The following is a 12622-nucleotide window of genomic DNA, read 5'->3' as shown; positions in this document are numbered from 1 at the left end:
ACTTGTATAGAAAAGAAATGGAGGGATTGAGGCCTAATGCAGGCAAATGGGATCAGTGTAGAGAGACATTACAATTGGCATGGATGTTGGGCCAAAGGGCTTGTTTCTATGCTGTATAACTGTGAAGATAACAATACAAAATAACTTGATCTAGTTATGAACAAGAATGTAGAAGATTGTTCCATTTCCTTACTTTTATCGACTCTGTATTCCTGTGGTTTCTTGAGAGGTCTGGCATAGTTGCAGTCTCTTCCATTCTGTTCAAACACTGATAAGCAAAGACAAACATTTCAAATTGAATTGAAGGGATTCCACTGAGATCGTTCACTGTCGTTTAGAGTGTACATGATAATTCAAAAAGTGGAGAAAGATGGTTATAGTCCCCATATTGTAACATTCAGTGGCTGGGCTAGCTGGAGCCTTAATTGGCCGGACTACCGTTGCTGTGGAAATGGTTTGAGTTTGTGTTTTATTTCCCCCCTTCTACCACCCCATCTGGTTGGGCTTCCCCCACCCCTCTACCACTCTCAGTCTTCCCTCTCTCCAGTCTTTCACCATCAAAGGGAACAGCTGTCTTTTCACCTGCCCTGGGCAGTTGTGAATGTTGCCATAGAATCATAAAATGAAGGAAACAGGGCCTTCAGTCCAACACATCCCTGCTAACCAAGATGGTTTCTGAGTTATGGTGACTGGAATGACAAACAATGCTTCAAGTGCAGCCAAAACAATAATTTGTACAGATGCACAAAGATATTTAGGGATAGATCTATGCACATTTGGGAAGTCAGGCAATCGATGTGGAAATGGTTTGGCTTTGTGAGGGCAGATTCTATCTAACCACTTTGAGTTTTGAGAGGAGGTGACAAAGACAGTTGAGGAGGGAAGGGCAGTGAATATTATCTACATGGTCTTTAGAAAGGTATTTGGCAAGATCCCTGATGTAGGCAGATTCAGAAGCTGACGATACATGGGACCCATGACGAGTTTGTGGTTTGGAAGCAGAATTGATGGCTCATCGAAGATGAAGGTTAGTGGTGGAAGGGTGTTATTCAGGCTGGAGTCCTGTAACCAGTGGTGCTCTGCAGTGAGCTTGTTGGTCCCTGTTAATTATGATATACATAAATTACTAAGATGGGTGGGTTAGTAAGTTTGTTGATGATACAAAGATTTGGGGAGTTGTGAACAGCATAGTAGATATCAAAGAATGCAACAGGACGCAGATCAGTTATAGATCTGAGCAGAGAAATGGCAGAAGGAGTTTAATGCGGACAAGTGGGAGGTGTTGAACTTTGGGAAGTCAAATGTATACAGTTAATGGCAGGGCTCTTAATGGTATTGATGCACAGAGAGCTCTGGAAGTCCATGTATCCTCATCCAGACCCAACAGGAAATGAGCGAACTATCTATCAGTCCACAATCACTAATAGAAAGCACTTGAATATGCAATGTTGTGGACAGTGAATGCACTGTTGATAGGGTGGAGGGATTTCCAAGGCAGGAAGGCACCATCTAAACTGTTTTCCAATAGGATTATCCCAGGTATCTGCTGCATTAACTGAAAATACCCCTCCCTCTTTGTTCAACAGCTGAAGGACATTTTCAAAGATGCAACGTCTCCACTGGTGGGCAGTTCGTTTTGAACCTGGGCATGTGACTTAGAGACCAGGATCCTCAGCTCTCAGGAAATTTGATAAATTGCTGTAATATCCGAATAATTCAGGGAAGTTGTTCAGGGAGGGAATCCTATGCTGTCTCAATGGGAGTCCAGTCTCTCTGATCTCAGTGATCTCTCCCTCTACCTCCCTCTTCACCTCTTGCACCTTCTGTCTAATATCTCACCATCTCTTAGCTATCACCTTCATGGACCTACACATTATTATGAAAAGGTCCTGACCGAAATGTTGACTGACCCGTTCTCCATAAGTCAACAGACATAGGAGTGAAATTAGGCTATTTGGCTCATCACATCACATATGGCTGATTCACCATAACCCTTGATTCCCTTCCAAATCAGGAACCTATCTACCCCTGTCCTAAATATACTCAGCAACTTGGCCTCTACAGCTGTCCACAGCAATAAATTTCACAGATTCACACCATATAGAAATTTCTCCTCATCTAAAGGGGATTTTTGTATTCTGAGGCTGTGCCCCCTGGTCCCAGACTCCCCCACCACAGGAAACATCCTCTCTGTGTCCACTTTATTCAGTCTTTTCAATGAGATTCCCCATCATTCTTCTAAAATCCAGTGAGTACAATCCAAGAGTCTTCAATGATCCTCATATGATAACCTTTTCATTTCAGGGAACTTCTCGCAAACCTCCTCTGGACTCTCTCCAATGCCAATTCATCCTTCGATATGGAGCCAAAAACTATTCACAATACTCCAATACAGTCTGACCAATGCCTTATTCAGCCTCAACATTAATCCTCTGCTTTTGTATTAAATTCCTCTCAAAATTAATGCTGGCTTACAATTTGCCTTCCTTATCCCAGACTGCATGTGAAGTTAACCAGTAGGGAATCTTGCATGAGGACTCCCAGGTCTTTCTGCACCTCCGATTTCTGAACTCATTGTCCAGTTTTAAAATAGTCTTATGCCTCTATTCCTTCCACCAAAGTTCACGATCATACATTTCTCTACACTATATTGCAACTGCACTTTCCTTGCCCGATATCCTAACCTGTCTAAGTTCTTCTGCAGACTTAATGCTTCCTCAACACCACCTGCCCCCTCCTTCCACCTTTGTGTCATCTGCAAACCTGGCCACAAAACCACCAATTCCATCATCCAAATCAATGACATACAATGTGAAAAGAAGCGGCCCCAGCTCCGAGCTCTGCAGAAAAACACTGGTCACTGGCAGCCAGCAAGAAAAGGCTCCTTTCATCCCTCCTGGTCAGTCAGCCAATCTTCTATCCATACTAATAGATTTCCTGCAATGCCATGGATTTCACGCGTGGCTTCTGAAAATCCAAGTAAACAATTTGCGCGGATTCTCCTTTGTCTGCTCTTCCTGTTATTTCCGCAAGTAATTCCATCAGGCTGGATTTCCCCTCCAGGAATCCCCATGTTGATTTCTATCTATTTTACTGTTCTTCCAAGTGCCGCAAACCTCATCCTTTAAAAAAGATTCTAACGTCTTGCCAACCACCAAAGTCAGATTAACCGGCCTACAATTGCTGTCGTTTGTCTCCCTCCCTTTGTGGAATGACATTTGTAACTTTCCTGTCCTCTGGAACCAATCAGGAATCCAGGAATTCTTGTAAGATAACTACCAAAGCCTTCACAATCTCCTCACCTATCTCTTTAAAAATCCTGGGATATAGTCCATCCAGTCCTGGTGATTTACCCACCTTCAGACTTTCCAACTTCTCCAGCACCTTCTCCTTAGTGACAGTTACTACACCCATTTCTTTCCCTTGACATTTTTGAACCTCTGGCATACTGCTAATATCTTCCATGGCAAAATACTTAGAAGGTAAAGGTTTCATTATTGCCATGTAATGCTACATTTAGAATGAAACATACATGAAAGTCATTAACTTTTGTCCACTTTAAGGCAGACCAAGAGTTGCCACTTTGTCCCGCGCCCTCACAGAAACCTACAGCCCCTGGTGTTCCCAGCTGGTCTCCCCTCCAAGTACTGACCAGGCCTGTGCCTGCTTAGCTTCCGAGATCAGACAATCTCAGGTGTATTTGGGCTGTTAGGGTTCTCAGGCTTATTGAGTTTGTCTGCCCTTGTCCCATCACTATCTCCCCGGCATCATTTTAAAGCAGTCCAATGTCCACTCTCACCTCTCTTACACTCTTTATTTCTCTCCTCAGATACTGCCTGACACATTGAGACCCTTCAGAAGCTCATTGTTTGCTCAAGGTTCCATCATTTGCAGTTTATGTGTTTCTTCAATTTTGTAACCTTACCACTGTCCACCACACCACCAATTTGATGTCATCTGCAAACTTACATTGCTATATATATTGCTATCCAAATTGTTTCTATGGCTAGCAAACAACAGCAGACCCAGCACTGGTCCCTGTGGTACACCATTGACCACAGACCTCCAATTTGAGTAACAAACCTCCACTACCACCCTCCGCCTCCTACTGCCAAGACAATTCTGTATGCAAATGGTCAACTCACTCTGGATCATGTGTGATCTGACCTTCCTAGCCAGCTGACCTCACATTTTCTTGTCAAAGGAGTGTAGAAGAGGGGAAGGGAAGGTAGAAGAGACTAGAGGAGGGCAGGGCAAATGAGGGAAGGGAAAAACAGAAGAGGAGAGGGCAGGGGTAGAAATGTGGACCATATCCTGTGGGAATAGTTGAAACAGGCATTACAAGAAGGCTGAACAAGCATATGAGAGGGAAGGAGGTAGAGGGTCACTCTGAGGTGAAGAAGATGACACGAGGCTCCAATGGATCATAAAGGGTGTGAAATAAAGGACAAGTTAGAAGAGAGCAGTTGGAGTGTGGAAGGAACTGCCGGTTGAAGTGGTGAATATGGACTCAAATTTGACATTTAAGAAAAGTTTAGATAGGCCCATGGATGGAAGGAATATGAGGGGCTGTGGTCTGGATGAAGGCCAATGGGACTATGCAGAAAAATAGTTTGGCAGCAACTAGATGTGCAAAATTGCTTGTTTTTGTGATGGAGGGTTCAATGGTTCTAACAAAATGTTGTGGAGAGACACTTTCCACAGAAGGAGCAATCGTAATAGAGACCCTGCGAGCAGGTTCTGGGATACTTCAGAGCAGAGGTCCCAGCCACAGCCTGCCCGTTGGTCGACTGTCCGTGCATGCTTTACCAGTTCTTTGTTACTATTGCAAGGGAGTCTGCAGATGCTGATGTCAAATGCAAGTCGCAGATGTGCTGGAGAAACTCCGCAGGCAACAATGGCGTAGCAAGTGCTGGATGCTCCGGCCTGTACAAGACCTGCTGAGTTTCTCCAGCACATTGGTGCTTTGTGCTCATTTGGAGGAGCACAAAGGCACATTCACAGGCACCCAAATTGGAAAGGGGAACATCATGAGACGCCGCAAACTGCTTTCTGCAAGTTGACGTTGGGCCCAATCTTGCTGCCTGAAAGATGTAGCTTTATAAAACTAATAAACACTATCTGGTTTCTCAGCAAGGCTGAGCTTTCCTTTCTTCAACAGCCGATCATGCCCTGAGCTTAGGGATGAATTTTATCTTTTTAGTTCTCTTCCTGTCATGTAATGTTGAAGGAATTAAATCATATCCCCTGGCCTTGAGGTGCTTCCTTCATCTGATACTTCTGTGGTGAATCTGGAATTTATTTTGGGCAGCTCAGCCAATAAACAGAAGTGATTAAGGCCCTTTGAACTGTGTATTTCTGTAACTAATCCTTCTGAGTCAGGTTGACGCACACCTTCAAAAGGAGTCTGCAAAAGATGCAAGGGCTTAATTTTCGATATTGGTTTTGCTTTTTCTGGCAGCACTGGATTTTTCTGGGCACCGTTCTTGTGAACTCATCATTCTTTGGAGCATCACAAGTTATGTTTCTGAAGCCAAGCTCTGTGTAAATGCTGTGAGAACTGCAGGCTGAACGGGCTCACAAACACCAGCAGAATTTATCAAGTAGTCCACACCATTGGCCAGCACCTCCATGCCAATCAAGTTGTGTACCTGAGCTAGTCCCATTTGCCTGCATTCAACCCATGTCCCTCTAAACCTTTCAAGTTTATTATCACTAGATTGTACATGTACTATACAGCCAGATGAAACAGCCTTTCTCCAGACCACCATGCCTGCATGCTATCCATGCATCTTCTGAATCTATTTTACAATCGTCTTCACCTCTACCACTTCCTCTGGCAGAACGTTGAAAGGCAACGCTCTGGACAAGTCTTTCCACAATATAGGACACTCATTTTGTGGGACGTGGAAACTCTTGATCCTCCCCATGTGCAGGGTGACTACTGGTGCATAGAGCGACATCAATAGGAGGAAATCGAACTCTGGGTTCCTGAGCTTGAGTGGCAGCTGGCACCGCCTATCTATGTGGTGGTTAGCGCAACCCTATTGCACCACCAGTGACCTGGGTTCGAATCCATCATTGAATTTTTGTATTCTCCCTATGTCCATGTGGATTTCCACTGGGGGCTCCGGTTTCCTCCCACCCTCTGAAAATATACAAAGTTAGTGGTGTAATTGGGCAGTGCGGTATTCATGGGGGTTTGATGGCATTGCATCATCAACATTTTTAAAAATGTAAAAATTTAATGTGATACTGAGAGTTTAATGGATCAAATTGTTCAAGGGGTGGTCACTGTGGCAGAAGGGTGCACTGGGTCAGTGTGACTACCGTTCGTACAATTCAAGAGATCCCTGCGGGCATCCGGTTCTAACCAGTTTTCAGATCTAAATAGTAACGGAGAAAGGAGTTTCCAATGGGGAATAGAGCCGAGCGGAGACCAGAGCACCATAGCTGTTCTGTGGTATAGCAAGTGAGGAGGAAGGAAAAGAATGCATTGGTAAAATGGTTGCTACATTAGGGGAGCAAAAGCAGTGGTAAGACAATACTTTGATACTCCTCCTCATCTCAATAGTAGAGCTGGGCTAGTGGCACCTTTACAGGGCAAACAGAGGAAAGCCTTTATGTGTTTTGTGCAAATGGCAATAAAAATCTTGAATTGAGAATTCCTGGTGCTGTGGACAAGGAGGCCATTAGCCGCTGACCATTCTGGTACATCAGAAGTTATGGCCCACTTTTGTTACCAGTGATATGAAAGTGAAATACCTAGATGCTCTAAGTATGTTTGGAAAGTTAGGGTAGAGATTATGGAGCAAACTTTGAAAATGCAAGTGTCCAGATGAATTCCAGGATCAAAAAAGGACCTGCACCACCAGGTTCAGGAACAGTTGCTACCCCTCCACCATCAGACTCCTCAATGCATTTAAACACTCTTACTGGTGCACTTTATTGATTTTCTTTGCTCTCTCCGCATTGCACATTGTTTACATTTGTTTTCTGTTTACTGCTCTTTTATTTATTTACATGTTTATACTGTGTACAATTTATATTTTGCACAGCCAATTAGGAGTAATTCTGCCACTCCTGCAGGAAAAGGAATCTCAGGGTTGCTTGTGATGTCACGATGCACTCTGACAAGAAATCTGAAATGGTTGGCAGGGATGTGGATAATGCAGAACGTTGTTGTAGGTTACAGCAGTTAATAAATAGGATATAGAGTTGGTCAAAGAAGTGGCAGATGGAGTTCAATCTGGATAAGTGTGAAGTGATGCACTTGGGAATGTCAAGCCTGAAGACAGAGTACATGTTTAATGGCAGGATTCTTAATTTGGAGAAACAGAGAGATCTTGGGATCCAGATCCATAGATCCCTCAAGGTCGCTGTGCAAGTTGATAAGGTGGTTAAGAATGTCCTTGGTGTGTTGGGCTTCATTATTCAGGGAACTGAGTTCAAGAGCCACAAGGTGCTGTTGTATAAAGCTCTGGTTATACTGCACTTGGAGTACTGCATTCAGTTACAGTCTCCTCATTTCTTGAAGGAGAGGGTGAGGAGGAGATTTAGGAGGATGTTATGAGAAGATGTCTTATGGTCAATAGAGCCTGGGATTTTATGTTTGGAGCAACAAAGGATGAGGGGTGACTTAATAATACAAGATTGAGAGGCTTGGATATGGTGGACAGCCAGCACCTTTTCCTGGAGCGATAATAGCAAATCCCAGAGGGCATTTGTTTAAGGTGAGTGTAGGAAATTTTAGGGGAATTTCTCCCCCCCCACCTCACCGAGTGGTGAGGGCTTGGAATCTATTGCCAGGATTGTGATAGATGCTGGTACCATAGGGATATTTAAAAGCCTCTGATAGGCACATGAATCTATGAAAAAGAGGGTCATCAGTGTGAGATAGATAAAAAAATTAGATTGTTGTGAAGGAGGATTACATAGGTTGGCACAACATGGGCTGAAGGGCCTGAACTGTGCTGTAATGTTCTATGTTACATAGGGGTAGAAAGCATCTGTAGGCAGATGGGATTACTTTAGATTGGCATCCTGCTTGGCACAGACATGGTGACTGAAGGTCCTGTTATTGTGCTGTACTGCTTCATGATTTTTCACTGCAAAGTCTACAGGACCAGCCGGCAACCCAGCCGCACTTCTAAAGACAAGCATGCAGAATAGCTGCACCTCCTGCTAAGGTTTTCTCACTCAGTTAACAGCACTGGCAACCACCCAACAATATTGATCAGATAACCTATCCACAAAAAGCAGCATAAACCTCTGCTCCCTCAGATTTTCCTCATTTTTGTCAGTGTTGGAAAATCTAAAAAATGGCGGCACAGTTGGTGGCGATGCTGTTACAGTGCCAGCAACAGGATTTTGAACCTAGCACTGCCTCTAAGGAGTTTATACATCCTCTCCGTGTCTTGCACTCTGGTTTCCTCCCACCATTAAAAACTTACAGGGTTGCAGGTCAATTGGGCAGCATGAACTTATAGGCTGAAAGGGATGCTCTATCTCCAAGTTTCAAAAAATGCCTTTCAATCAGATCATGATTGTGTATCATCTACCAACCTCTGTTCTTCAAGAATGTAACCTTAAAAGTATTCAAAGGCTCAAATAACATTCAAGAAGCTTAAACAAGGTCACGCTAATGTCATTTCTGTCGATCTCCCTCCAAGTTACACACCATCCTGCCTTGGAACTATAACACTATTCCTTCATTTCTGGAACTAAATTCTGAAACCCTCTTATCAATCAAAGTGTAATCTCACCACCTTAAAGTTTATCCAGGGAGAGGAGGGTAGAATATGGGGATCCGGTGATCAATTATCTCATCTGCAAAGCTCCAATCTGGATTCTGATGAATGCACGTCAATGGATGGCATGGGCAGACCCATGATGTGGTTGGAATTGAATAAGCAAGCTGCACATGTTCCAGCATCACCATCTCTTCATGTTTTTTTTCCCCTCTCATTCTCTGGATTACCCATAGTTGGAACAAGGTCAGCATTGAGTAGTAACGGAATGCACACTCATTAGAATGGCAGCCTCAGCTGCACTCATTAGAACACAGGAAATAGGAGCAGGAGTCAACCATCGTGCCTGATCTGGTGGTGGGCTCAGCTCCACTTATTGCATCTGCTTGATACCCACAACCCTCCATTCCCCAACTATTCAAAAAATCTGTGCCTTAAATACATTAAACGAAGCAGTCTCTAATTGAGCAGAGAATCCCGTAGATTTACATTCTGGTCTTAAATTTACTACCCCGAACCCAGAAGCTATACAAATTTTATATTTAGCCAAACGACTCAGACACAAATCTATGACCCCCATTAGCTCTACTTGCACCTGACATGTCTTTTCTTGGCCTCATCTATTGTCAGGGCTCAACGTAAATTTGAAGAAACAACCTTCATGCTTCTATCTAATCAATTCCACTGATAATTTTGAGTTTCTATGTAAGTTCACCCCTCATCTCTTTAACTACCAGTGAGAATAGTCCAAGGGTTATAAACCTCTCCTCATCGGCTAACCCCCATTTCCAGAACTAGTCTGGTGAACCTCCTCTTCAGCACCACCATAGCCAGCTGAAAACTCCCACCCCAGCCCCTGCTAAAGAGTTCTTTGCCTGGTGAGCAAGTAACTGAAGCCCTTTTGCTGCAATGAGTACCATCTACAAAATCTTGCACATTTGTTTAGATACAGCTTGCGTTATGATCCTGTGCCACCCAAATACACCCATGTGACCAAATAACCTACATCTTTGGAACATGGAAGTATCTGTAGGAAATCCATGTGGTCAGGTCGAGAATGTACAAGCTCCTTAAAGACTATGGTGGATTTGAACCCAGGGCACTGATGCTGCAATAGTGTACTAACCATGCAAAGTTTCTGCAATTGCAGCACTTGGACTTGTGACCCCTCCCACCTGGAAGGGCAGCAGATGCCTGAAGATGCCACATCTTCTAAATCACACCATTTTCTTCATCATTCCTTCACTATCACTGGGTTTAAATCCTGGAAGTCACTAGCCCTCAGCCCACAATTATACCTTCACCACAGACTGTGGTAGTGGAAGGCTCGTCCCCACCTTGAAAGAGCTGATTTTCAAAAATCAGTGATAAAATGCTGGTCTTGTCAACAATACCCATAGCCCATTCTCCACTTCCTTCTTGAAGAGTTAATTTGATCCAAAAAGTTACCTGTTCAAGAGAATTAAAATAATGCGTGACATTGGACACATTGAATGTTGCAGTTTTCATGAGTCACTTTCATCCTATACCCACCCGACCTAGAGAATTGATAATGTGGCTGAAGGGAAAAGCAGCAGGATATCTACCTTCCTTCTTGAACCCAAGGCATCCAAACTGAGGGACAAAAAAAATGAAGGACAAGGGATCAAAGTGCATTTCCATCAGTCCAAAATGGCCAATTATCCACAAGTATATTTAAGGGAGGGGTGAGGGGGTGGGGGTGGGTTCACAGAATTAATTCCATGTTACTTTCCCCTATTTTAAAGCTCCTTACCATTTTCTTCTTCACTAGTTGATTGCTCTGTTTCAGGATATTCTGCAAAAGGCAATGTGTACATTGGTATAATCTTTACAATAACCTTTTGTCATCATTTTTAATCAACACGAGCATTTTATGTTCTTTCAGGAATTCCCTTAAAACCATTCCCATCTTTATCTTTCTTGAAACCTGCTCCTTTGGCCAATCCAATTTTTACCTCCTCCTCTTCAGTTGTCTCTCCCAGTGCATCTCAGAGATCCTTGGGACACCCAAGACCTCCAGTATCCAGCCAGAACAATTCCAGATCCTATACATACACCAACATATTGTCCATGGGCCTCAAGCTGACGACACAAATAAAATGGAGGAACAATGCCATGTTCCATTCAACAGTCTCCAACCAGACAGCATCAATATCTCCAATTTCCAGTAAGTCCCTCCCTTCTTTCTTCTGCCCTCATCCCTCTGACTCCTTTCCAGCCCAAAATATTTTCTCTTTTGCTTTCCACAGATGCTGCCTGACCTACAGAGATCTGTCAACATTTTTAAAAAAATCATTTTCTGAAAAGTCTATCTTTGTCCATGATATCACCACTGTTTATTATCAGCCTCAACACTCGATGGCTCCACCAAATGGGCTTTTCTGGAAGATTAAATCACAGGGGATCCCAGATGAGATAGCAGAATGGATCAATAATTTAGATGAAAATTTAAATGGCATGATAGGCAAGATTGTGGATGACACTAATGTGTGTGGTACTGAGGATAGTGAAGATGGTTGCCAAAATTCACAGCAGAATCAAGTAAAGTCACCTTTATTTGTCGTTTATACCATGCAGTGCATGGTAAAGATGAGATTGCATTTCTCCAGGACCATGGAGCAGATTTACACAAATGCAAGTTAGAATAGAAGTTAAAATGTTAAGACATACAATAAAAGTCCATGTACATTATCAACACATGTTCTAGGAATTCAAGAGCCTGATGCTTGGGGAAAAAAAAAACTATTGCCCAATCTGGACACAAGGGCCCGAGTGCTGCAGCACCTCCTACCAGATGGCAGAAGGGAGAAAAGTTTTTGAGGGTTGTGTGGAGTCCTTCACAATATTTCTTGCTTTTCACCTGCATCATGTGTTGCAGATGTCCATCATGGTAGTAAAAGTCCCCAATGATCTTCTCTGTTGACTTCACTATCCTCTTCAGGGTCTTGTGGCCCAAGGAAGTGCAGCTTCCAAACCAGGTGGTGATGCAGTTGCACAGGGGTGCTCTCAATACATCCTCTGTAGCATCTAGTGAGGATGGAGGGTGGGAGATGAATTTTCATCAGCCTTCGCAGCAAGTAGAGACACTGCTGGGCTTTCTTGGCAATTGAGGGTGTTAAGGGACCAGATGAGGTTCTCTGCCAAGTGCACTCCAAGGAACTTGATACTCTTGACGACCTCAGCAGTCGAGCAATCAATGGTCAGCCGAAAGTGATCCCTTGGTCCTCCTCAAGTCAACCATCTTTTTAAAAAAAAATGTTCAGATACAGAACATTGGCCCTATGCCTCATCTTTGTATGCTGACTCATCATTCTTACTGATCAGGCCCACCGTGGTTGTGTTGTCAGCAAACTTGATGATGTGGTTGAAACTATGTTTAGCTGCACAGACATAGGTCAGCAGAATGAATGGCAGTGGACTAAGCGTGCCACCTTGGAGAGCCCATGCTCATAGTGATGGTCTTGGAGGTGCTTTTACTGATCCAAACTGTTTGAGATCTCCCCGACAGGAGGTCCAATTTAGACCCAGCAGGCTCAACTTCCTTATCAGGTACTGAGGGTCTGATTGTGTTCAATGCTGAACTGAAGTCAATAAACAGCATTTGAACATACCTTTCCTTATTTCCCAGGTGGGTGAGGGCTAGATGGAGGGTGGTGGCAATGGCATAGTCCATAGAGTGGTTGGATCTCTATGTGAACCACAGGGGGTCCAATGATTGAGGAGCAGGAGCTTGATGTTCCCCATGACAAGCCTCTCAAAGTACTTCATGATGGTGGACATGAGCGTGACTGGATGGCAGTCAATGGAGCAGGACACAGATGACTTCTTTGGCATGGGGACAAGGGTGGCAG

At 43.7% G+C, this 12622-nt stretch overlaps 1 protein-coding gene across 1 annotated transcript in view; it reads right to left on the bottom strand.

The window, feature by feature from the left end:
- The window catches only part of ky (kyphoscoliosis peptidase), a 126786-nt gene that overhangs the window by 104931 nt on the left and 9233 nt on the right, over window positions 1-12622 (bottom strand). Inside the window, exons 3-4 of the mRNA XM_069896493.1 lie at window positions 10525-10566; window positions 194-268 (exon numbers count right to left, since the gene is read on the bottom strand). Coding sequence (XP_069752594.1) covers window positions 194-268; window positions 10525-10566 — 117 coding nt within the window. The remainder of the gene's footprint in view (window positions 1-193; window positions 269-10524; window positions 10567-12622) is intronic.

The sequence above is a fragment of the Narcine bancroftii genome, chromosome 9 (genome assembly GCF_036971445.1).
Source record: "Narcine bancroftii isolate sNarBan1 chromosome 9, sNarBan1.hap1, whole genome shotgun sequence".
Classification (NCBI taxonomy): Eukaryota; Metazoa; Chordata; class Chondrichthyes; order Torpediniformes; family Narcinidae; genus Narcine; species Narcine bancroftii.
Note: the sequence above shows the minus strand (reverse complement) of the source record. Positions and strands in the feature narration are given on the sequence as shown.